Genomic DNA, 25,170 nt, shown 5'->3' on the forward strand with positions numbered 1-25,170 from the left:
TGTGTTAAGCCTCCTAGGGAAGGGTGGATTACTACAAGTGTAATGATCCCAAGCAAGGAGCATTTTTGCTGTGCTATAGGACAAAGAAGTCGTATTGGCAGCGCTACGGAAGAGCTTCTGCTCCTACTGTAGCAGATTCCATGCAGCCTCTTTGATCAGCAGTGTAATTCCTCAACATTATCTAGAGGAAAGAGGAGAAAGCGTGGGGAAAACTGTTTACAAAACAGCAAGACCAACTGCTCACAATGCTCCGCTTTATTTTTAATACAAGGAAAAGCACAGCACTGCAAAGCAGTTTTTAATTAACTGCTTTCTCCCAGCAATACTTTTGGCTCCATGTAACAGTGCCAAGTACTGATATTTTTATAACCCAGCCATGGTTACGATTTTGCTTCAAAAATGTTATTTCAGTGGGGCTCTGCCACCACTCGACAAATGTGTGGCTGCAGAAGGTGGTTCGGGGAAGAGATGCTCTTTTAGAACCCCCAAATGAAAACTTTAGGCTGAAATAGGCTCTGAAAAACCTTATTTTCTGAGCTTCTTCCTCAACTTCGGAGAAGGGAAACAGTGGCCGAGATCAGGAATTAAATCACAGACACCAACTCTCTCATTGACACCAACATCCCTTAACATCATCTTCTTCCTCATAGAGCAGCCACAGGACAGGAAGGGGCAAGGACTGGCTGAGATTCCTGTGAGCCTGATTAAAAATGCTGTGAGCTCAAGTACTTACTGGAGGGGGTGGGGGAAGTTAATATACAGGGATTTCCTGAAAACTGTACTCAATACTAACTCCTTCACAGCTGTACTGCTACTGGGAGCATCCAGCCCGGCTCCTCTGTATTAGTTTTAACCTGCCACGGTTAACTTCTGCTTCCTCCCGTGTTTTTTTTAAGTTTCTTTTCATTCCTCCATGCTTCAGAAGGGTAGTTTCTACCCTGGGGAGTGCAGACTCTTGGGGTTCTCTGTGCTTCACAAGGTCTGTAAAGGATAACTAAAAAAGTAAAGCCATCATCCATGAGTTTCAAATTAAATTGCTGCGCAGGAGCTGGCCTTGCTATTGGAAAAAAATTAAAGTACCTGCCCATTCAAATGGCTGAAAACCATTATTTTAAAGCCATTTCCAGAATAAGCTCCTGGGCTTATGCTCTTTCATTTTCCTAAAAACAAAAAAATTATTGGCCACAGCACTCAGGAAGCTGATTCCCCCCCCCAAAACTCCTCCTTTTGCCCCTTTTCCAGGTATGTCGTGTCCTTGGCTATGGGTCCCTGCCCTGTCTCACCCCCACAGCCTCCGTGTGCTCCTAAAGTCAGTTCTTCCTGCCTTTCAGTTAAACATATCTCCCAGGGGAACTTACTTTATTCATAAAGATATAACCTGGATTTTTATCAGGACTTTTACCAAATCAAGTACTCTTTTCAGGATCACCCCACTCTGAAAATGCAATTTTTCTTTCTCCCACTACTCTCCCCATAAATCACTATGTGCCATGAGAACACTCCTAGCTACAGAATACACGAGGAATGATCAAAATATTCTCCAAGTGCCAAAGGGTGTCTATAAAGAAGAACCCTTCTCAATTCAACTTATCAAAAACAGTCAAATTACACAAAACAAGTACCTATATGGGCAGAAAATGAAAGAAACACCAATTTTTTTAATACACGGAGAAACACACACAACAGTCAGTAAACAGAAGGTAAACCCAGACAAATTCCCAGACAAATGGGAATAATAGAGTATTTTTTGGGAGGAGTATAGGGCATGCTTTTGCAGTGCTAGTGAAAAAGCAGGAGGCTCCTGTGAAGCCTGGCTACTTTTCTAGCCCCTATGCATTAGTCAAATCCAGTTATCAGGCTCCACATAGAATAAACAGATGAAATAACACAGCCCACTTGATGCAAAAGGTCAGAGCAGGTGAGTTAATTTCTCTTTCCAGAATTAAACACAGTTTAAAGAGACAACTTGCGTAAACCCAAAGTCTGGTCCAAAATGAGCATGAACTTTTGGGCAGTTTGGGACCTGTTTTTTTTTCTTGAAAAAGATGTATTGCTTTTTAACAACAGAGTCTTAAAGAGGTTTCCAAAATGGAAAAAGACCAAGACCAGAAGCACATTGAGTCAAGAGCTCCCTCTCACACCAGACACGTCTCTCGAAGGGACAGGAGAAGCACGATGGAGGGCAGGCTGGACACCCTTGCGCTGAAGCAGAACTCTGGGGCTGGTGCCAAGAGGGATCGAAGTCCTAACAGACAGATCCAGTGACTGGGTCCTGGGAGACAGGACTAACATTTCTTGGTTTGTAGTCCAAGACAGTGATGGACTAGAAGGGCAGTGGTGGACTACATATGACCAACCCCCAAGAGCTAAAGGCAGTCAACTCCCACATGGGTGTTGTAAACATAATTGTGACATAGGAAATTTTAGAGCTGACAGTACCAAAACTCATGAGGCCTCCTAATGTCCCCTAATTCCCTGGATAGAGAATTTCATTGGGATCCAGATCCCTCTCCTGTGTAGATGCTTTTAAAGACGTCACTCAAGTCTCCCTGAGACATGGACGTGACAGAATCAACAATGGAACCAGTCTCTAAAGCTTATAGTATTTTCCTATGTGTAAATTGATGCAAAGCACAATCCTCTATGTTCATTGGCATATCCTTTCTGTTATTTACTAAATCCTCCTCAAATCATCCTGCTAATATGTTTACCTATATCAGCTACCCTAGGAGCATATCTAGCACTAAAATAAAACAAATCAAACTATGTTAAAATAAAGTGGTATAGGTGTTTCCAGCTTGAATAGTTATTTAACACTCAACTACAGGGAAAGAAAAACAGTGAAAAATTGCCAGAAATACTGACATCAATCTTCCATTTCAAGAGCAATTCAGAACGATTCCAAATATAGTTGGTCCTATTAAGAGAACAGCTCTCGGGTAGAGTGCAAACTATGTCATCACAAGAAAGAAAATCAGAAACATATGCTTCTAATGAAAGAAGGAATTTTAAACAAAGTCAGCAATTCAGGGCCCTAATCATAAATCAGAGCCAAGAGGGGAGAAAGTCTCTACATGCCAACCCCATCCTTTTGGGGTAAAGTTTGGTGGTCAGCTCTGTGCCTGATCTTTCAATTTCTAGAAGGAAAACCAAAATAATGCCAGCTGCAAGACATAGGAGGAGAAAACCCCACTTCATAAGATGCAGACCACATTCCCCATCCTCTCACACAGGTGGCCTCTTGGGTTCCCTTGTTCCAGCTCTACAGCTACATGGAGGGAGGAGAGGGGACATGGCCAGTCCCCAGCAGATTCCCTCTCCACAGGGTGAACTCTGGTCTCAGCCATGGCTTCCTAAATTGGCAGGAACACCATACAACACCAGCTATTCCCACCATCCAGAGAGAGTGGAGTGTTATCCCTATAGGAAAGCCAGGATCCTGTTTTGGCTTAGCTATGCTTGAGTTACTAGGGCATGAAGATGGAGTAACTACCTTTGGAAGAGTAAAGTCACATATATGGATTATGGCCTTTTTTTTCTTTTTTTTTTTGTGATTCAGAACGCACTGGAAACCAGTAAAGAAGGCTGTGCAGCTCGTCTGCTATGTGTAAAGCCCTGAGTTCATGCTGCATGACTGCACAAGGCAAAGCCCTGCAACCCTCACGGGCAACCTCAGCTTAGGCTTTCTTTCCACTTTTGCTTTGGGCTGAGATTCTCAAGGGAGCCTCGAAGAGTCACATAACCAAGTTCAACGAGTTTGAATTTTCCTATTGACCAGAATAGCATTAGATCATATTACCCGTGTCTATTTGTTAATGACAAGCGCTCATTTACCCATGCTGATGCCACATGGTTTGGATGCGTGTTTTCTACACCATAAATGGCAAGGATGATGCCTTCAAGACATAAGCACTGCGGGACTCGCAGCAGCTCCACTCAATGGCAATTTTCTCATGCACCCAAAAAACACAGAAGGAAAAGTTTCAAACTTCACTAAAGTTTCCAACTTCCCTCCCACCAACCAACCTGTAGGAAATACAAAAGCAGCCAGCCATGGCTATTGCAGTAACATTTTATCTTCAGAAAGGGAAGAACTGATATTTCTATATATAAATGCCAACAAAAGCTACATCGCTGTGGATCGTGCCATATCCCCATATTTGTTGTGACTCACATAAGAGAGCACTTAAAAAGCAACGAAAAAGCCCTTTCCTCTTTGTTTTCAGCTAGAAACCCCCCATTATCCCTTTTTAAGAGCAAAGTTGTGAACAGCCACTATTTTCTCTTCTGATTACCAAGTTTACAGCAGACTTGAGAGCGACCAAATTGCTTTGCTCCGGAGAGATGCTTCTTGACAAAAACGTACTATGCCAAATACCACTGCTGCATGTGGACTCTTCTGCTTTTGGTGGAGGGGAAAAAAAAGTCTTAAACAACTGAAAAACAACCCTCACTGATGTGCATTTTTCAAACAAGTATTTCGGCATGAGTTAACTGTTGTGCTCAGTGCCTGGTTCACCAAGGTCTGAATCCGTTCCAGTTGCCTGCCAGGAATGGCTGCTTACCTAAGGCTGTAAAGATATATATGTGTAAGTCCAAAAAGGTCCCAGTTTAATCCCTGGTGCGTCAGTCAAGACAGGAGATATCACAAAGGTATGAAGATATTTGAAGCAGGCGGTTATTCCATTTGGTGGGAACCAAACAGATTATATATAGAAATTTTGGACTAATCTCAGAAGGAGTCAGTGCTGGTGTGCAAAAGCATGTCTGGCACACTTCACTGCTAGGCATGTCAGCTGGTTTTGACTCAGTATGGAGCTATAATATCTATTAGATTATTTGCTAATGCTTCCTACTAATATCCCTTCTCAAAGTTATTGAACAAACTTTCAAGAAAAAGAAATCAATTCTGCTATTTATATTCTCAAATGCCTTCAAAAAAGAGCATATAGTCTCTAAGAAAGCTTGAACCCACCTATGTGTCCTGGAAAAAAAAATATAATGGGGAAGTAAAGGAGGCAATAACATCTCTGTTTAATGTAATGCTCCATAATTTTAATTTGATAAAATATCTGGCAAAGTAAAAGCTAGCTGTCACATGTCCTTAGGGAAATGATTTCATAGTCCATTTACTAATACAAATTGTCAGTATTAAAACTAACCCAGAGATTTCTGCACTTATAGAGGTTTAAGAGCCGGGCAACATAGCCAGATGTCTCTGATAGCCAGAGACACAGAAACACCGATGGAATCAAGGAAAATATTAGGCTTTACTTTGAAAACTGGCTTGATTAATAGGTCTAGTCTTACAGTTGCGGAAGCACAAATCCCTAGTATGACCACTCTTAATTCAGAATAAAAACAATCTGTTCTGATTAGGCCAATGTCTATATAGAATATAAAGCACAATTAAAAAGTTAGAATTTCTAATATTTTTTTAAAAAATATCAACATTTAATGTGGAAAAAAATTGTCAGCACCATTTCCTTGGTCAAATGGAGCACTAGAGCAGCCCACAGACTAAATGAATGTCTTGTATTCTTTATTAAAAGACAAAGTCTATCCCTACAGATACTTTTTTCAACTTTTTTTTCTTCAAGACTCCTCCCGAGCACGAAGTGTTGTATGAGTAAGCATTTTAAGAGTCAATCAATATGTATTACAGATGACAACAGCAGACTTAGTTGGCCAAATACCAATTCATTTATGCAGCTGTCAATTCAGGATATATCAGATATATTCCAAACACAGAGGTTGCCGTTAGGTTTAACCTGTTGGAATTAAAAGTGGGATGAAGTGCAAATATTTTCCCACTTTCTTATGGTTGGAGCCACCCCACCCCTCCCCGGCAAACTGTGGTTCAAGATACCTAGAATCATGACCTTAATGAGACACAGAATGCAATTGTGATTCATCTTCTATAAATGAAAACAGGAGGTAGAAGTTGCCAGCAGAATTGTTTTAAATTCACACTGGGGTCACACATCACAAAAACTGGCCCACCGATAACGTTACTGGTCTAATTTCATATAACAGAAGCTGAAAATGCAGCAGCTTGTACTCATAAAGCATGCAGCTAAGAGCAAACAACTGCTTTGGACAAGGAGTGCTCACGAAAACTGTCACTTCTGCTACGATTTGTGTTTCTACCTTCTTGAACTGACATTTTTGGAATACTCATTTTTCCTCCCTGTACATTCTGATCCACTTAAAAATGCATACTTGAGGATTTCCACAGCAAGTGAGAGTTGAGCTCAGATCAGCTGTGTACCTGGAGGATGCTTCCTGCCAGCCAGATGAATCCCACCTTGCAGTCACTTGTTTCCCTTTATTCTGTGCTTCCCAAATTGTAACTCGAATTCACCACTCAGATACTCCAGCATTTTATGAGTTAATGCCATGGATTTTAATAGCATGAAAGTAAGAGAAAAGAATTTCCATTGACGTGCATGGACTGTGCATGTAAATAACTCACCAGTCACCAATATATGGTGATTTTGTGGTTAGAAACTAACTGCCTCCCAACAGTACATCACAATAACCTAATACAAAATTCTGAATTCCTCCAGTTAATATTTCAAGATTAAGCTAGAGAAGACAGGCAAAATGCAATATGTCAATTATATTTTGACAAGGACATGTTCACTTTGCTAATGTCATGAGACCTTTAAACAGCCTTTTATATTTTTTCCAAATGAAGATATGACTTTCATGGAAAAAAAAAAAAAAACACCTTAGTTTTGTGGAAGATATTCTAGATTACTTATGAAGAATCTTGTGAGAAAAAAAAACAGAAGTATTTTGCCTAATGAAGCTACCTAGGACTACATCTTCAGCAGCTTTTAGGGATCAACACATCCTTGAAGAAAGAGTGGTCAGACACTGGAACAGGCTGCCCAGGGAGGGGGTGGAGTCACCATACCTGGATGTGTTTAAGAGCTGTTTAGATGTGGTGTTGGGGGATATGGTGTAGGGGAGAACTTTGTAGAGTAGGGTAGATGGTTGGACTCGATGATCCCAAGGGTCTTTTCCAACCTAGATGATTCTATGATTCTATGATCTGGGCTGTGAGCACTTGTGAAAATGCTTTCCTTATTGCTACTGCACCACCCGAACCCCTGCATCCTCTAAATGCTGCATGGTAGCACTGCTTCAAACAGAGCTCTTGCAATTTTTAACTCCCCCCATCTACTGTGGTTTGGGATGGTCTCATGGCTGCATGTCCTCCCATGCGAAGACAAACCCACTGTAGCTTCTGTGAGCTCCATAATCCCAAACCAAAGGCACGTGCTTGCAAATCAGCCAACTCTTAGCCTTAAACATGGGTGTAACAAAGATGGACCTTACACATCCAGATATAAAGCTGAGTCATTTATCAAACTGTTATTATAGAGTCTTTATGCATCTTAACAACTCTTTCCTTTTAGGTAACAGACAACAGCGCATATAATCAGACACCACTGAAACACAATTGTAACCATCTTCCTGAGTAATAAGCATTGGAAAATAGGGTATATATTCATATATTCTCAATCTTCAGGTAGGAGCCCTGAAAGGACCCCAGCTTTGCTATTGCAGCACAGGATGGCGTCCACATAGAACACACATCTGGCGCAGACTCCAGCTAAGGCTGAAAAACCCATTCTGCTAATTCGAAAGAATCTTAGAGCAACTATTGCAGAAAAGCAGCTGTTTCTTCTGTAAAGCACCGAATTATTTTTCAAGCTGGAGCTCTGAGCAGCAATGCACTTTCATCCCCTTCTGACCCGCGCCCTTCTCCCAGCAGGAATAGCCTTCTTTTTTTTTTAATTGACTCAGGGAATGGGGTGACCTTGAAGAAGAACAGTTATGCAAAGGCGATTTGGCAAAACATCGTCACCCAGAAGAGAGGACAGCTGCATTGTCACCCAGCACTTACTGTGAGATGACTTATCAGGCTATAACCCACTCGAAGGCACATGGTCGTGTGTGCACACACAGTGCCAGGGCAGGCTGAGACACGGGAACCCCACGCACCAGCCCTAAAGCTGTCACGGAGCACCCTGCATGTAAATGAAACTGTGTTAAGACCAGAGAAGATACAAGGGATTTTGTTTGTGTTTACCATTTCAGAGGGGATTTTTCTCTCTCATTTAATGTATTTTCGGATTTTTAAGATGCCTTGATCTGCTTCCCTACATCTGCTTACATCTAATCTAGCATGAAATACAATCAATCCAGGCAGTCCCGGCTGCAAAGTCTTCCCCTGCAAAGTTTCCAGCATCTCAGTGATCAAAAATGGTGTCAGCTTTGTTTCAGGTTTCACTTTTTTTTTTTCCCCCCTCGCGTGAATTCTTTGCAGCAAAATGAGCTGCTTAACAAGAAGTCAACTCCTAGTGCCAAGGCAGAGCTCTCCCGTGCCATACCCACATATATAGGGTCAGATTCACTTTTGCCTGAAACCGGAGAAGGGCAATTCATCCAGTCTACATCTCCTTGACTCAGGAGATGAGCTCATGGTCTAAAGCTGATGTCAGCCTCCAGGCATGCCCAACTGTCCCCCTAGCCTGCAGCCTTTTGTAGATCCTGGCTCCTCTCCACCCCCAACCTGTCTGGATGCTGGAAAAAGCACCCAGCAGTAAGGGTGGCAACGAAGGTGGGCACCTGGGTCTACTCATGCAAGATGCCAACAACTATATGCTTAGCTGTTCTTATACTCTTCCACCACCGACATCAACACCGTTGATGGTACCACTGAGCATCACACCCCCCAACCAGCAGCCCCAGGGCTGGGCACCCCGAGCCATCCGGCTTTTGGGATGCCCTGGATTTGCAGTTGGCAGAGCTTTGGGCACAGTGACACGGGGAGGGCAGAGTCACCCTTCTGCCACCCCAGCGCCGCTGCAACGGCATGAGCAAGCCAGGTTTTAACAAGTAAATCTACATAAAAGCTTTCTCTGAAAGTGATTACTTAATATAACAACCAGCTGTCTCTTCAATTCTTGCTGAGGCAGCCTATCTTCTCACCATTATTCACAGAGGGGGAAAAAATTAAAAAAAAAAAAAAAGGGAAAAAAAAAAAAAAAAGGCTGTAAGCCTGTTTTGTCTGTAGGGTAAGCAAAGCTTCAGAGAAATAATGGTACCTGACAGACTGAGACGCCAAGCACTCCTTTTATTTTTTTTATTTCCCTAACCATCTCATTCATTTCTCTACAGCTCTTACTGCTGTGGTGTAAAGAGGTAATTACTCATTAACCCCTTAAACCCCAATCCCACAGCTTTTTGTAAGCCAGCTACACGATCTAATTACCATCGTTTTTACGACAGCACTTATCAACACAGGATCAGAGTGTGTCCTCTTCAGTTTGGCTGGATCTGTACTGCCTGACCTCGCAGAGAAAAATAATTACCATAGGAAAGAATTAGTGGGCACCAGCAGAGCCTCCTGACTGGGAAACTGGAGTATGGGGCCATTCAGGCCTGCAAGGGCTGTATTTTTTGACCCAGAGACAGCCATGGCTTGAATAGATGGGTCTGTCCCACAAAGTCACTCGGGAACGTTCGCCTGAATTAATTAAATGCCCGAATTTACGTTAGGGCACATTAAACTTCTGCATGGCCAATTTTATTCAGAATTAATGTAGCCTTTGATTCCGAGTTAAATTGCACAGAAGAGTTTAATAAGAGGTAACTAATGGGTTTCAAAACTAAATTAGGACTCATCTTCCCAGAGGCTGTCAGGTTAGCCCTGGGGGGGTGAGCCCTAACAGAGATAAGAATCTGGGACAGAAAGGGTTTAGGGGAAGTTTCTCAATGGGCTACCTAAAAGGAGCAAAAAGGTACGATTTTTGAAATTACCCTTTTAGTCTTCACATAAATCTTAAGAAGGCTGATTTTTCCACTTCTGTCATCAAGGGTGTCCTCTTTAACATCAGGAACAGCGCTACCTCCTGGGATGGTGCAAGGGGCCCCTTTGACCATTATCTGATCCATGGGAGAGCAGGAGGACCCACACTTTCACCTGCTTCAAGGAAAACTTTCCATTGCTGTTCTTCATTTAGTTTCCAGATGGGTACGGCCCTCACCTCCCAGACTTTGCAGGAGGATGCCCCCCTGGCTTCTCTCCCTGCTCCTTATTATAGCAGCAGCTCCTGGCTGTAGGTGCAGGCATATAAGGAGCGAGGCAGCCGCCTGGGCATGAATCACTGCCTGAACACTCAGTCCCCCCTTGTCTTCGAAGGAAATGGGAATGGAAAGAACCAGCAGAATTTCAGCTGACCTGCTAGAAACAGTTCGATCACGCTGTTTAACAGGGGGAAAATGGCTTCCGTCTGCAATTAGGCATGGCCCTGATTTGTAATAAGGAATTTGATGGTGCCTCTCCCAGAGGATCCAGGAGAGTAAAGAGGAGGGGGTGAGAGTAGGAGATAGCTAAATAGTTTATAAATTATTTTTAAAATCCCTGTTCAGCAGAAACTAACTAAAGCAGAGCATGATTTGCTAGCTAAACAGTATTTGCTTAACAAGACACTTATGTGTGCACATTACTGCCATTAAGTAATCAATACACCTGGGCGCAGGGCTACACACAGTTTATTGTTCCTCCCTTTGCTTTGCTCTGACTCAGCACTGAACCTGTGTGATTGTGCAGGTATTACCCAGGCAGCTAGAATGTCTCTTGTGATAAATAGTGGTGAAACCAAGGGGGAAAAAAAAATAAAAAATAAAAAAAAAAATCAGGCATATTTTTCTCTGTCTGACTCTTACAAGGTTGTTTTCTTTTTTTAATTTAACTAGGGCCTCAAACTGGTGCTTCTCTGCAGCCAACAGGGGAAAAAAAAATAAAATAAAAAAAAAAATCAGGCATATTTTTCTCTGTCTGACTCTTACAAGGTTGTTTTCTTTTTTTAATTTAACTAGGGCCTCAAACTGGTGCTTCTCTGCAGTCCAACTCTTCGCACCACCCACTGCCTTCAGGAACCCGTCTAACAGACGATTCATCTTTCAGCGTGTTCACACCTGCACAATTACCATAAGTGGAAGAATTTTCCTCTATTCTACAGCAAACAATGGAAAGGATTGCCTTCACCTTTCTGCTCTAAACAAGAAATCAGTTGCTTTCAGAGCAGGTTATGAAACTCCCCCCATCTCAGGTCAGGAAAAGTTCGTGTCACTTGAAGGTGACCACGTGCTGTCAGTCCCCACAGCCAGAGAGTTAATCGAGCTGTGATAGTCCTGTCTTAGAGACCTAGCTCTCCTCAGATTCCAAACCATAGCACGTTTTCCTTTGAACAATAAATAAATGTTAAAGCCTAAAACTGATGCAGGCCAGCTTCTCACCTGGCTTTGTGACAAGATGCAATGTTTTGCCCTGCAGCCAGCACACAATTAGGAGAAACAGCAATCCTTGCGCATCAGCTGGCACTATCCGAAGACATCAAGAAAACTCCCCTCCTGATGTGGTACCAAACATGGGTGACTTCCACCCTGCTCTGGAGCATCCCTTCAGAGCTGCGTTCAGCAAGGTGAGCTCAACCTGCTCGCCGGTACCACTGGCACGAATAACCTTCTAAAATTAGGCACATGCTTAAAACGCTTCGTCGGGCTCGGGCTCCCAGATTAACCACAGACTTCGTGTCTCCCGGCGCTGCACTCGACAGCGAGCTCCTTCCCACTCCGTCCCCACCCATCCGAGTCTTCGGGGAATGTTGCCATGGATTTCCACGGGACACACAAAAGAGTCCATATTGGAAGAACCCTGTTAAGGTTGCTAGGCGTAAATATTGACTTAACGGCTCTTCCGCCTTTTTTCTTTTTTAAGAACAGATTTGTTGGCCATGGCTTGGAAAAAAAAAATAAAAATGATGGAGTATGCATGATTCACTCTGGCACTCACACAAACATGCAGATCAGTTGGCTGGCAGCTCGCTCCTCTGTTAGCAGAACATCGCTTCTAAAATGTGTCATTTTGTTTTGGCAGCAAGAGCGCCCAAGCCCACAGACAGAGAGATACAATCTCCTACCTTCCACGTACTTCACATGGGGACTGCTGACCTTCCCCCCCCAGCAAAGAACGTTTGATTAATGCTTCCAACAGCATTTTAGTTGAGGTATGCAGAAGGACTGACGGGATGCTGCATATGCTTCACACCAAAAGCCCAGCCCAGAGACATCCCTTCTTGGACCCACTTCCCTAGATCTGCTGACATGAGAAAGGACTCCAGAACTAAATGCAGGTCAATCTTTTTATTCAGAAGTCTTTCCAGTAAAGGCTGTTTTACAGACAATAAATATTGAGACAGAAGAGACTTAAGGTCACATGGGAATTTGGCAGCAGAAGTGAGAGGGTACTCAAGGGTTTTGGTCATCGGATTCATGCTTTCATCACCAGGTTCTGCTTCCTATAGTACTCCACGCACAGACTTTTAATCCTGAATTTTACAAATGTTATTTAAAATACGACTTCAACACTCGACATCATCCAAACCCTTTTCCATATTGATTCTGCCAGATCTGGATGGTTTCGCAGGACTGGCAGGGGAACAAACCTCCTCCTGAGGGTACAAAGTACCCGTGATACTTGTTTGTACCAGTCCTGGACACGGCCAGCACAATCTCTGACTGTCACAAAAAACCTGCTCACCACACACAGAGGCATGAGCAGCTCACCTGGGAGCTGGCAGAGGCTGCAGGGAATATATTCAGGATTCCCCAGTAGACCCTCATTTGACATACAACCAGGGGAACTCAGGAAGAGTTGCATTTCACAGCACTCGGCAGATGTCTACCAGAAAGCAAGTATCTCATCAGGAGGAAGACAAATCTAATGACTAAATATAGAAAGAAAAAGTCCAGTGTCAGACAAGAGATCCTTCTCTAAAGGATCACAAGGAGTTCTATTACAAAAGATCACAAGGAGACTCCACCACCTCCCTGGAATAGGCTGCCCGGGGAGGTGGTGGAGTCTCCTTCTCTGGAGACATTCAAAACCCACCTGGACATGTTCCTGTGCAACCTGCTTTGGGTGGACCTGCTTTGGCAGGGGGGTTGGACTAGATGATCTCCAGAGGTCCCTTCTGACCTTGTATGATTCTGTGATTGAGTTTGGCTGCATTTCAGCTGTGGAGGGTGTCCTTTGGGACTTTTACTCCATTGGAGTTTAAGCACCCCGAAAGGCATAATGCAAAACCAGGATCAACACACATGCACATTTATATTTGCTTTGCATCCATCCCCTGTGGCTCTACACCTTCCTCTCGGGGAACAGGGACCCACTTCTCCTGCCAGGTGTCCTCTGTGCACATCCCCTTCAGAAGCAGTAGTTCAGTGCGTGGCACGTTAAGGCACTGGCACCTCAGAGCCAAGCAGGGCAGCCCAGGGCTCTGGCATCCTCCCCACTAATTAAGACAACACACAAACTAGCCATCCCCGCTCAGTATTAAGCTACCAGAAACAAAAGCGAGGCCACTTAGATACCTTTGGAGCTTAGCAACAGCGAAGCTCAGGATCCACTCCACCTCTCTTAAATCTATTCTTACTGACAGCTTTTGAAGCAGAGAATTCGCTGAACAAAGGAACAGGTTGATATCCCCTCTTCCTCAACTATAGGCAGAACCAGTTTGTTATTTTCTAAGCATATTTCTAAGCGTTTCCTTGGTGGCACATACAAATTCAATACTGTGTCTGCTAGAAAAGATGTCTATTTTCAGAATAAATACAAAGACATGCAAAGTTTGGGTTAGCAACAGCTAAGTAGAAGACATCACACGATAGAAAAGGAAAAATCTCTCTTAAGGTTTTAACCTGCATAGGACAGGAGACCAAGTAGACCTAATTCTACGAAATTAAGGAATTTTATATCCGCTCACTCACTCTCCTGCCCTTGCAGCTGGAATAGCACAGCCCGGGTGCTGCCTCAATGATTTCTCTGCTCGCCAGCCTAAGGTCAAGGCTGATGCATGGCAACCCTTACTGCATGCCAATATCACCGCTCTTGTGCCTGCACACGAGCACCAAGGGACAGACAGAATATAGAAAGGCTGTTTCAAGCTGCCAGTTATTGGCCGTTACCGCCTGGTTATGGAGATGGCAATGGTTGAGCTTTATGACAGGTTCTCAATAACACTGCACTGCAAGCCAACATGCTGCATTTCTCACCAGGTTTATGTTGTAGTGACCTGATATGGGTCCAGCAACGGGAAAGCAACTGCAACAAATGTTTGGAGCCCCATTTATGTCCCCCCCACTCAAAAGGAACCCCTCTGCTTACTGAGATGGCTGAGTTTGCCCTTGAACCTGCTCCTTGGACTTAGGCTCTCTGAGCATTTAGTTCAGAAGTATCTAGCTAGTTTTAAAGATTTAGGATAAATTTTGTCACATGCTGCCCAGATGATAAGCCTGATATCAGGTTTCACATGAACAAGAACTTTTAGAACTTTAAAACAAGCCACAGGGACCAATCCTAAAGGGACCAATCTCTTCCCATTACCTAGAAAGAAAGTCGAGGGTGATGGGTTCAGATCTAAGTGTCTCAAGTTAGGTGAGATCATTCCTACTTTCAGGACATAAGGTGAGGAAGAGGTAAGAATCAAGCCTCTAATGACTACACTGACTTCAAAGCAGTCCTGAGCTAACCTTTTCTTATCCACATCTTCCAGCCATGTTCAGGAAAAAATACACACTGTGGACAACGCTGATAAAATAGAAGTTAGCCTGGAAAGCCTCTTCCAGAAGTGGCAGGGCTACCACCACCTCCCATAACAAGCAAGTAGCATGCCATAATTTTACAGCAATTAGTACAAGGACTGTTTTAAGCACTTGGAAATAACAACCTGGGTCCTGGTCTCCTCAAAGCCAGTGACCCAACTGCTGACATTATTAGTAGATAATGTCCTTTTAGGGTATCGTAGGCTTTACTCCAGCCTAACTCCACTTTCCCACTTTGTAGTTCTGGCTCTACTAATACAAAAGAAAGTGGAGTAGAGTTCTTCAGGGGTCAGCGTTGGGATCAGCGTTGTTTCACATCTTTGCTGGTGACACAGACAGTGGGATCAAGTGCACCCTCAGCAAGTTTGCTGATGATACCAAGCCACATGGAGTAGCTGACCCACTGGAGGGAAAAGATCCCATGCAAACCTCATGAAGTTCAACCAAGCCAATTGCAAGGTCCTGCACCTGGGTCACGGCAATCCCAGGCACAAACACAGTCTGGGTGCAGAATGGATTGAGAGCAGCCCTGAATAGAAGGACTTGGGGGTGTTGGTGGATGAGAAACTCAACATTCACTGCCAATATCCACTCACAGCCCAGAAAGCCAACTGCATCCTAGGCTGCATCAAAAGAAGTGTGGCCAGCAGATTGAGGGAGATGTTTCTGCCCCTCTACTCCGCTCTGGTGAGACCCCACCTTGAGTACTGCATCAGGCTCTAGAGCCCCCAACATGAGGAGGACATGGACCTGTTGGAACGGGTCCAGAGGAGGCCATGAAGAGGGCTGGAGCACCTCTGTTATGAAGACTGGCTGATGGAGTTGGGGATGTTCAGCCTGGAGAAGAGAAGGCTCCAGGGAGACCATACAGAAGCCTTCCAGTAAGTAAAGGGGGCCTACAGGAGAGATGGGGAGGGACTCCTTATCAGGGAGTGGAGCAATAAGACGAGGGGTAATGGTTTTAAACTGAAAGAGGGTAGACTTAGATGAGATATTAGGAAGACATTCTTTCCTGTGAGGGTGGTGAGACACTGGAACAGGTTGCCCAGAGAAGCTGTGGATGCCCCTTCCCTGGAGGTGTTCAAGGCCAGGCTGGATGGAGCTTTGAGCAACCTGGTCTGGTGAGAGGTGTCCCTGCCCATGGCAGGAAGGTTGGAACTGGATGATCTTTAAAGTCTCTTCCAACCCAAACCATTCTATGATTCTACAAAAACCAGAGCATTTTTAGCATCATTTAAACTCGGGTGATCTTGTCTGCCTGTGAAAGGCTAAACAATCTGTCAGTCACATTTGTCAATTATTGTTCCTGTTCCTTAAAAGCAGGAGTCTAACTGAAGCGAAGCAGCAGAAAGGAAGGGCTGGTACTTACTTTCTCAGGACTGCAATTTCATTTTCTATGCTGCTTTCCTTTCCCTTCAGGGCCTTCTTGGGAATGCACTTGACGGCAAAGAGTTTCCCACTTGCTCTCTCTTCAGCCAAAACAACTTCAGAGAACGCACCTCTGAAAGAAGAAAAGAAAAATCCTGCTTTTAGTTGGTGCCTTTTTTTTTTTTGGAAGCTGTTAGCTGAAACATAACCAGTGAATATAGTTCTTCTGGTGTCTTTTGACAGCCGCTCTTGTTAATCACAGCAATGACATTATGAGCATCTTTCTTTGCCTTTTCAAACACACACAGACATTCACATTCATGCAAAACATTAAAGGCTTGCCAAATACAACAGTTTTAATAAAGAACCATAGTCCAGAAGAGGTACGAGCAAAGCTTGACAATCAGAAAGCACCATTTCCACACACAGGCGGATGGACAGTTGTCCGGCTGCTGATTTCACGGATGATGTACTTTTTCCCTTGTTGAAGTTTTAGGCTGTTTACTTCAGATAGCAGCCCAAGGTCCCTAGGACTAGATGATGTACCAGTGCCAAGAGGGCTCCCAGTTCCTCAATGGCCACAAGAGGTCAGGGCCTCCGCTTTGGTCCTCCCTGGCAGCCCAGAGCATCTCCTCACCATTGGCTCAACCCTGACTCAGATGGGGAAGCAGCGTCAGGATTTCTCTATGTACACAGAGTTGTTCCACAACACAAACTGCAGCGTGTGTAATCGCTAAAGCCAAAGAATCGGATTAAATCACAAGCCCAAACGTCGGCCTTAATAGAAGCCTCCCTACGGTTACCCCAGAGAGGATTACACAAATAAAGAAACTTCATCACAGCAGCCAGTCACTAATTGCCAAGAGTGGGCAGTGCTTCTCCTTCATTAGGTTATTCCATAACACTGTATTATTTCTTGCCTTCTCATCGCTTCCTCCAAGCATCTGGACCTTACTGGGGAGAAGCCAGGAAAATGTTACAGTCAGTGCTATATACACTTTTTTTCTGTACTCATACTGTTTTCTGAGCATTTGAGAATCATTTAGATGTTGCTGGTCCTGGATGGACCTTTGTTCTGCCACAGCAGGGCCACCCATGTTCCAGTGCTCGTTACTGGTTTAGTAGAGAGGTGCTGGGCAAGAGAGAGCAGTGGCTTGGTGAGGAACAGCAAATCTTTGTTCACATTCACCAAAACCTCCTCCTGAAGCACTCGCTTTGTCCAACAGACAGAGCCAAGCACTTGTCTAACCAGATCCCAACTGGGGGGATTCACCAGCTTAAGGATCATATTTTATTTACACAAAATAACAAGAGGCAGGACACTTGCCTTCATTCCCTCCCCACCTCCATCAGTAGATTGCTCTGCTCTTCTACATAGCGCTCTGTGAACAGGGCTCAGCAACAGCCTGAGCAAACCCAACCACGCTCCAGCCCACTCTTAAAACGTTCATGTTTGATCACAGCCTCATTGGGTACCACCAACTTTCTCTGACTTTCATTCTCCACAACTGCCGCTTATCTAGATGTTTGTGGATTAAACAGAAGCGTTTCCTTTGCTGGCCAGGCTCTTCCTTTTTAAGTCATGCACTTTGATGACACAACCAAGCGGCTGTGACCTCACCAACGGCTCCTGAGTCGCAAAAGGACCGAATGAATCATTAAGCCAGTGGATAAGTGGATAAGCAAAAGGAAGAGGCTGCTGCTTTGGAAAGAAAGCGCCTGTTTACCCAGAAAGGCTTTTGTAGCCAGCAGGGACAGGGAAACGGCGACGGGAAGTTTAGCAACGGATTAAAAGAGACCTTTTGCAAGCTGTTACGGCGGATGTTCGACAGCCTGTCTACATGTGGTGGTGACCCTCTGAACCGAGAATGTTTTGCCTCAATTTGGACAGTGGGCCAAGACTCTGACCACATTTATGCCACTCTAAGTACAGGAACGATTCGCTGTTTTCTGCATTTTCTGCCCTGGGTATAATCCACCACTGCACGTCAGAGCATCACAGGCTCCAATTTAGAGTCCACACAATCGGTCCTAATGGCTGGTGCGATGAAGAAATCAAGCCACCCAGAGTTTTTAAAGACCTATTCTTTGCTCTCCTATTACCAACAGCCCTAGTCATTTGATTCACCAAATGGGGTTTTCACCCTGACTCTCATGCTTGAGACAGCCAGACCAGAACTGGCATAAAATCCTTTCACTGGAAAGCCCTAAAACCTCTCAGTGCTTATCAGCTTTGGTTGCAGACCAGGGTGCTCAGAAACTCCCAGAACTGCTCCCACCATAAAAATGCTCATGAACCCCTTAAATCCCATCTGCTTAAGCTTTCAGCACTGCACTTCTCTCCAGCTGTGCCTTGAAGAAGCTTTTTGCCTTCAGTTAAATGCTGTTAAAAGCAGCATCTTCACACCGCCCTTTTACTGATCACACAGCTCTCCCAATGTTTATGATATTATAAGAACACAGAGAGCTCCCATCCCAATCTGGATTTCAGTGTCGTCGTCAGACAACAAAATAAAGGAAATCCCTTTCTATCCCTCTATGCAATAAAGCCAGCTTTGGGAAACACCTCTATTTCAGCTGGCTTCACCATTTTGCCAGATTTGTTTCTCCTCTTATCAGGACAGCCACAGGATCCAGTGGTTGCAAACAGCCTCTGTGAATTTAAACCGAATTTTGGGGGGAGCTCCGAAATGCTCATAAAAACCAATTCCATTTCTCCTTAACAACCTTCCTCATTAAAGCATGAAATGAGCCAAACCCCAGCTACAGCCTTTGCTCAGATGTCAACCCTGGGCACCGACAGGGTGCTTTTTTACATCCAGTTTTACATGAGGCCGTGGCACAAAATAGCTGGTGCTGGGAAGAGCCCCCAGATAATGCAGGGCGGGGGGAGCACTGGGGTGGATCTGCTGGGAAGGCAGGAGGGAGATGGAGGTCTGGAATATCCTGTGCACTACGTATGCTCCTGTTTTCACAGAGAGAGGAGAGAGGGTAAAAAACAATAAGGCAATGGACAGAAGAAAGATTCATAAAGTGCTAGAAGGAAAGAGAAGGGAGGGCAGAGATTCAGATAGGGATCAAAGAGTTAACCACAGACTGGAAGGAACGAAGGGTACGGGACAAGAGGAAAGAAAGAGATGGTAGAAGGGAGCATCAGCAAGGAAAAGGCAGCAAAGACACTTGTGCAGGTCTGGAATATCCTGTGCACTACGTATGCTCCTGTTTTCACAGAGAGAGGAGAGAGGGTAAAAAACAATAAGGCAATGGACAGAAGATTCATGAAGTGCTAGAAGGAAAGAGAAGGGAGGGCAGAAGATTCATAAAGTGCTAGAAGGAAAGAGAAGGGAGGGCAGAGATTCAGATAGGGATCAAAGAGTTAACCACAGACTGGAAGGAACGAAGGGTACGGGACAAGAGGAAAGAAAGAGATGGTAGAAGGGAGCATCAGCAAGGAAAAGGCAGCAAAGACACTGCTGGAATTAGGGGAGAGTCAGAAATAATGGTGTATAGATTGGCAAGCAATTACCATAATTTCAAACACACGGATGAATTCATCCAACCCTTAACGATCCAGTCCAGCCCCCACTAAAACCCCCTTGACTCACGCATGAATAGATAAATACCAGAGAGAAAGTCAGAAAGACAAGGCTGCTCATTTTCTTGCTAAGAGCAATATATCCTACAGCAAATTCTCCGCCTCCTCAAAAAAGTTCCCCAGAACTACCAACCTGGCAGGCTTGCTAAACAAGATTTTTTTTCCCCCCAAAGAATTAATGTGCCCTTTAAAATCAAGACATTAATGAAGGAAGCAATTTGTCTCTAAGAATTTATTGTGATTCTTTATTGAGGGTTAAAAATTAATTGTGTACGAAGTTCTATAAAAATGTTTGTGTTTGAAAATGTTGCATTTTACACCATCAAAGTGACAGGACAGGGTTTCCTCATCCTCCCTAGAGATTATAGCAAACAAATAAAAAAGCATCACAGCTTTGAGGAAGTAGGACAGCAGTGGAAATGGGTAAGTGAGAAACTTCTGCAAAATTAAACTACCTTTAGCTGCCAAAATACATGTGTGGCAACTGAACCTATTTTTGAAAGTTTTGACCATGGTATCTTTTACCCTAGAGGGTCAACTCTTTTCAAACTTCTAATTAAGGCATGGAATAATTTCATGATCTAGATAATTTTATATGAATTAGGATCAACGTTAGCAGAAAAAAGAGAGAAAAGAGAGGTTACATGACCTGATGTGTCACGGTGAGATAATGGCAAATTCTAGAAGGGGATTGAGACGTTCTGACTCCTTACCCCTTTGTGCACATCTAGACCATGCAGGACCCTATGAGAAGTCAATTGTTTATAGTTTCAATTTGTTTAAATTATTTCTCATCCAGTTATTTTCTGAAAGATTAGGATTTCAAAATTATCATTGGAATACAAATGGCACTCATATCCAAATAGAATGGATTTTCTAGTAGAAAATAATGGCTGCAAGGGTAGGCTATCCCACAAATCAAAGCAAAATAAAGGCCAAATAACTTTTCCCTTCGTCTGTTTGAACTATAATTTAATATGAACGCTTAATTTCTGAAATACAATGAACAACATATACTGTGACAGCAAATCTGTTCTCATTCATCAAAAAAATTGCTGTCACAAAAATACTGACAAAATGAAGACAAAGAGGTGATGGAGGGATAAAACTTAATTTTTTTCCATTTGCAGAGGCCTCCACGTTGAGCAGTTTTCCACTGCATTAGCAGGTGCTCTGTCATACTAAATCAACAGACATGGTCAGGAAACAGATTTCACATCTTCAGGCTGTGTGTAGCTAACAATCATAATTATGATACAGTTGGCTTTCTGTGTGTACTTTGCCCCAGTCAAACCATGGGGAAAAAATGGTTTGAAAAAATATACCATGTCCACAGCGAAGATCACTGAGACGGGAGACCAACCGAATCAACGTAAGACCGACCAACTCAAAGAAGGCAATTTCTGTAGCGTGGCTTCAGCAACCACACCCAAAATTCTGCTCCTTGATTCCCCAGTTTGTTTTTCTCCCATCACTACAGGGTGACTCGCTGTGACAGAATGAGCAGCACATGATCTCATCTTGTGTAGTCACCAAAAGTGTTTGGATTTGTTTGGATTTAACTTCCAATTTTTTGGGTGCTATTATCTACAATTACAACAACAGCTTAGTGTTTTGACAGGTTTTGTCACCAGAGTCAGCAGCAAGAATTTTAATGCCAATTTGAGACTTATAGTTTCTTCTGGTTTAGCTACTCAATATTTTATATTCTCAGGAGAGAAAAAAAAAAAAAAACACACACACAGAAAAACCCCACCAAAAAAAAACCCCACCAAAAAAATCGTAGAATTGCGATTGAAAATCCATGTCAGCTACTTAAAGGAAAGCTACTTAGAGAAGAGAGACTTCTATGAAGTCAGAAAACACCAATTTAAAGTTGCATATTATAAAGCATGGAATTGTGACAATATAGTCAAGTTGGTTTCCTTCACACCCCTGCCTCTTACCCTGGACCACCTTCACCAGAACACAGCCACCTCCTTAAAGGGCAGCAATCATTTTCACCCAAGGAAAAATTGCTGGGAATGACAGAAACCATTTGGTAGTTAAAATTAGTTCTTTACTCCAGTATGAATTTCAAATTCACAGTGGGGCGTGCCACACAGCGCCAACACGCCACGTCGCTGAGAAACTCCCTTCCCTTCCTTCAAACACGATGCTGTGAGGCACCAGCAGAGATGCCGTGCAGCTCCATTGCATCCTGAGCGCTTCCACCTGCCCACCACTGCCAACGAGCCACCTCAGGTCCCACTTTGGGGGCTAAGAGGGAAACACCAAATTCGAGACCTGCGTTGGAACGCAGGCGGGAGAGCAGAGCACCTCTGGGATGGCTTCCAGCCATGCGGATGGGAAACCCTCCAGTGCTTGGGGCACTCCAACTCATACACCATTGGGGTGAAGGCACTGAAGCACATGGCCAGGGAGATTCCCAGAGACTCCCAGGCAAAAAAACACCATTACGTGCAGAGCAGAACAAGAATACGGGCTTCAGTGCCATAGAACTTCAGTTCAACGATGAATAAACCACATAAAGCACAGAAATTAAGCCAAAAAGAAAAGTTTCTGCAAAATCTCTTCCCTTTCTGAAACGAACTAATTTGTTTTAGCTGCCTGGTGTATGCTAATTTAATAGGATGCTATGCAGTCTGTTCTGAGACAGTGATGCATGGATGCTAAAAAGGGAAACTGGCCCGGCGCAGATCCCCAGTCATGTTTGTTTTTACAGTCGTCTTCTTTCCTGAACTGTTTGCTCCTTTCTGATTAATCCTGACCCCTATTAGAAAGGGAAGTATTGTTTTTAAAGGCTTATTACATTTACATTACATCCTCTGTGGCAATCACAGTAAAGCTATCCAGAATCAAAAGCAAAACATACACCCTTCTGTATTGAGCTCTTCCTTCCATTATACACTTCACAAATGAGCTGTTAAGCAGTTTATTTTCTCCACTGATGATCACGTTCTTTCCAAAGTGAATATTTAAGTACCTTTTTTCCACTTCCATCTCGTAAGACAAAAGGAGCTCATTGTCTCCCAGGGTTTATCTGATGGCAGCATTCTCACGAGGAAATAACCTTTCTTTTTCTAATAATGACCTCAAACCTTTCTTGAGGCATGTCATCTCCATAATTTTTTCAAAGCATTTCCCTGTTCTGACACTGATATATGCAGGGCCTATTACAACACATCTGATTTCTGGAGATCTTCTCTGGTCATATAGAGCAGGTTACACCAATTTGAAAAAGACAGTTTCTTCTTCTTCCGCCACATGAAGACTTAAGACATTATCTAGCACACCATGGCACTGTCCAAGAGGCTGGCTCAATTAAGGAACAACTGGATGACACCGCATCCTTTAAAGCAAAGGAAAGATAGTGCAGAGACTATAGTTTTGCTTGAAACAACTCCTATGTTCCTTCTAAAGAGAAGGTCTTTATTTGAGATGAAACTAGCAACTGCTTAAAGACCAAATAACTTTGCAGTTCTGTCTCAACCATGGGAAATTCTCATTTAGCCAGGATTTTTGCCTAAAGGTGTCTGGACCTTCACAAATCCAGGTTGCAAAAGCCTGCACAGGCCTCATTCCTTCGGGTAGCATTTATCCATCTACAGAGCAAACTCCAAGTACCAGTTCTGGTGGTCTTCATCAGTGGTCACAGTATCACAGAATGACTTGGGTTAGAAGGGACTTTTAAAGATCATCTTTCATGAACTCTATAGCCCATTTGTTGCTATGGAGCGATTCTTCTTACCTTAAATTTATTTATTTATAAACAAGGAACTTTGCACAATCTAAAAGCGCACACTCCTTTTGTACTCAACAGAGAAGCATCTCCAACAGATGATTACATCCCATCCTAAAATACATTGAGGGCAGCACACCGTGACCCTGTAGGAATCCTTAAGCTCTGTCAACCAAAAATCCCCTGCTTTATTTGCTGCCTGGCTCTGGTCAAAGAGATCATCTGAGAAGCCCAGATATTAGCGCCAAGATGCCCGTCAGGCAGCTGCAATTAAGTCAGATGACTTCCAGCCCTAGGATCTGGGCTTGCCTGAAGAGAAAGCAGAGTCTGACCACCCAGAATGAAACTGCTCTGACCACATCTACATGGACGTTCTTGATATCTAAGCTATTCCCCCATGCCTCCTGTTACGGGCAAGAGATGGCAAATACAGCAGTGCCATCAGCTTGTGCTGGGGTGGCTGTCTAACACTGGTCAGATGAATCACACCTTATACACATCTCCTGATCTTTATTGAGAGCAAAGGGAGCCAAGGGGGAGAGAAGATTTCCACAGAGTAGACAGTTTGAAGGTTAAAGCAGACAAATCTCCTCCGCAACTCACAGGACCTCAGTTTGCAGAATAATCACACATTCAAAACAAAAGCAGGATTAGGACTTGTAAGGCTTCTAATTCCACAATCACAGCACAGTTCCTCCTTATTTAAAGAACAAATTTATATTAGTTAATCAGACCATGAAACCAAGGCACATCTCCTAAGATCTGCCTTTTCCAGTTTAATCCTTTACGCCCAATCTACAGCCCCTCCTCAGGAAGCACTCCCCATGAACGTGATGAGCAGCCACTGAAAGAGGAGGCCACAGGGTTCAGAGATGTCACAAGCACAGCTGAACAATTCTCATTGTGTAAGAGCCCTTCTGTGCCACTACGAAACTCTAATTGGCTTGTTCTCATCCTGTTGTTACCCATCCAGCCGGTCCTGCATATCTGTTTTAAATATTTGGACTAAAAATTATGTGTATTTTGTATCCTCGCCCACTCTAAATCATAGCTTAGAACTTAAAAAAAAATATAAAATTATAGAGAGACACAATTCAGTACAATAGAATACAAATTGTTTCGTAGCTCAGAATTGAGCTCTGGTAGGAAAAGCCACCACAGGATACCCAGAGCTCCATCTTCAACCTCGCTTCCAATGGCCACCTCTTAAAACACTAGAAGAGTGTTTGCTTTCCTACTTCCCAGCCTCTTGACTCATGTATCCACATGTGGTTTCATGTCTGAGCTGAGGTACATTAAGAAACCTTAGCAAACTGGTTTGCCTAGTAACCAGCAAGCTTGAAAATAAACATTTTGGCAAAGATTATTTCAGTGCAACTACACAGAACTTACAAGGCACTTCTGAAACTCACAGATACGTCTGTAAAAAGTATTGCCACACTGTCTCCATGTGTGCAAGACTCAGTCCTCATTCAAACCTCAGTACAAAAAGGGCTTTCTCCTCAGCTGACAAGGAATCTCTCCACAGCTCCATGTTTAAGGTGCTGTGTTGAGACTACTGAGGTTACTCACAAAATAGACGCAGCACCAGCACAACTTTCCTCCCATAAACTCATTGTTATGAGCCTCCACACTGCTCTGAAGGACCATTTTTTGATGTCATAGAGTTACATTGGGATTGGCCAAAAGGAGATTTCCCAGGAGATATAAAGGAACCAGAAGCTGCACCAGCTTCCATCCAAACCATGCCCAGCCTAACTGTTGATCCAGCTGAAGCAGG

General features: G+C 43.6%; 1 protein-coding gene across 3 annotated transcripts in view; it reads right to left on the reverse strand.

Moving 5' to 3' along the window:
- The window catches only part of CAMK1D (calcium/calmodulin dependent protein kinase ID), a 247,829-nt gene that overhangs the window by 124,849 nt on the left and 97,810 nt on the right, over window positions 1-25,170 (reverse strand). For all 3 annotated transcript variants that reach the window (XM_014949084.1, XM_014949083.1, XM_014949082.1), the window contains exon 2: window positions 16,055-16,186. In XM_014949084.1, coding sequence (XP_014804570.1) covers window positions 16,055-16,186 — 132 coding nt within the window. The remainder of the gene's footprint in view (window positions 1-16,054; window positions 16,187-25,170) is intronic.

The sequence above is a fragment of the Calidris pugnax genome, unplaced genomic scaffold, assembly GCF_001431845.1.
Source record: "Calidris pugnax isolate Ruff unplaced genomic scaffold, ASM143184v1 scaffold125, whole genome shotgun sequence".
NCBI lineage: Eukaryota > Metazoa > Chordata > Aves > Charadriiformes > Scolopacidae > Calidris > Calidris pugnax.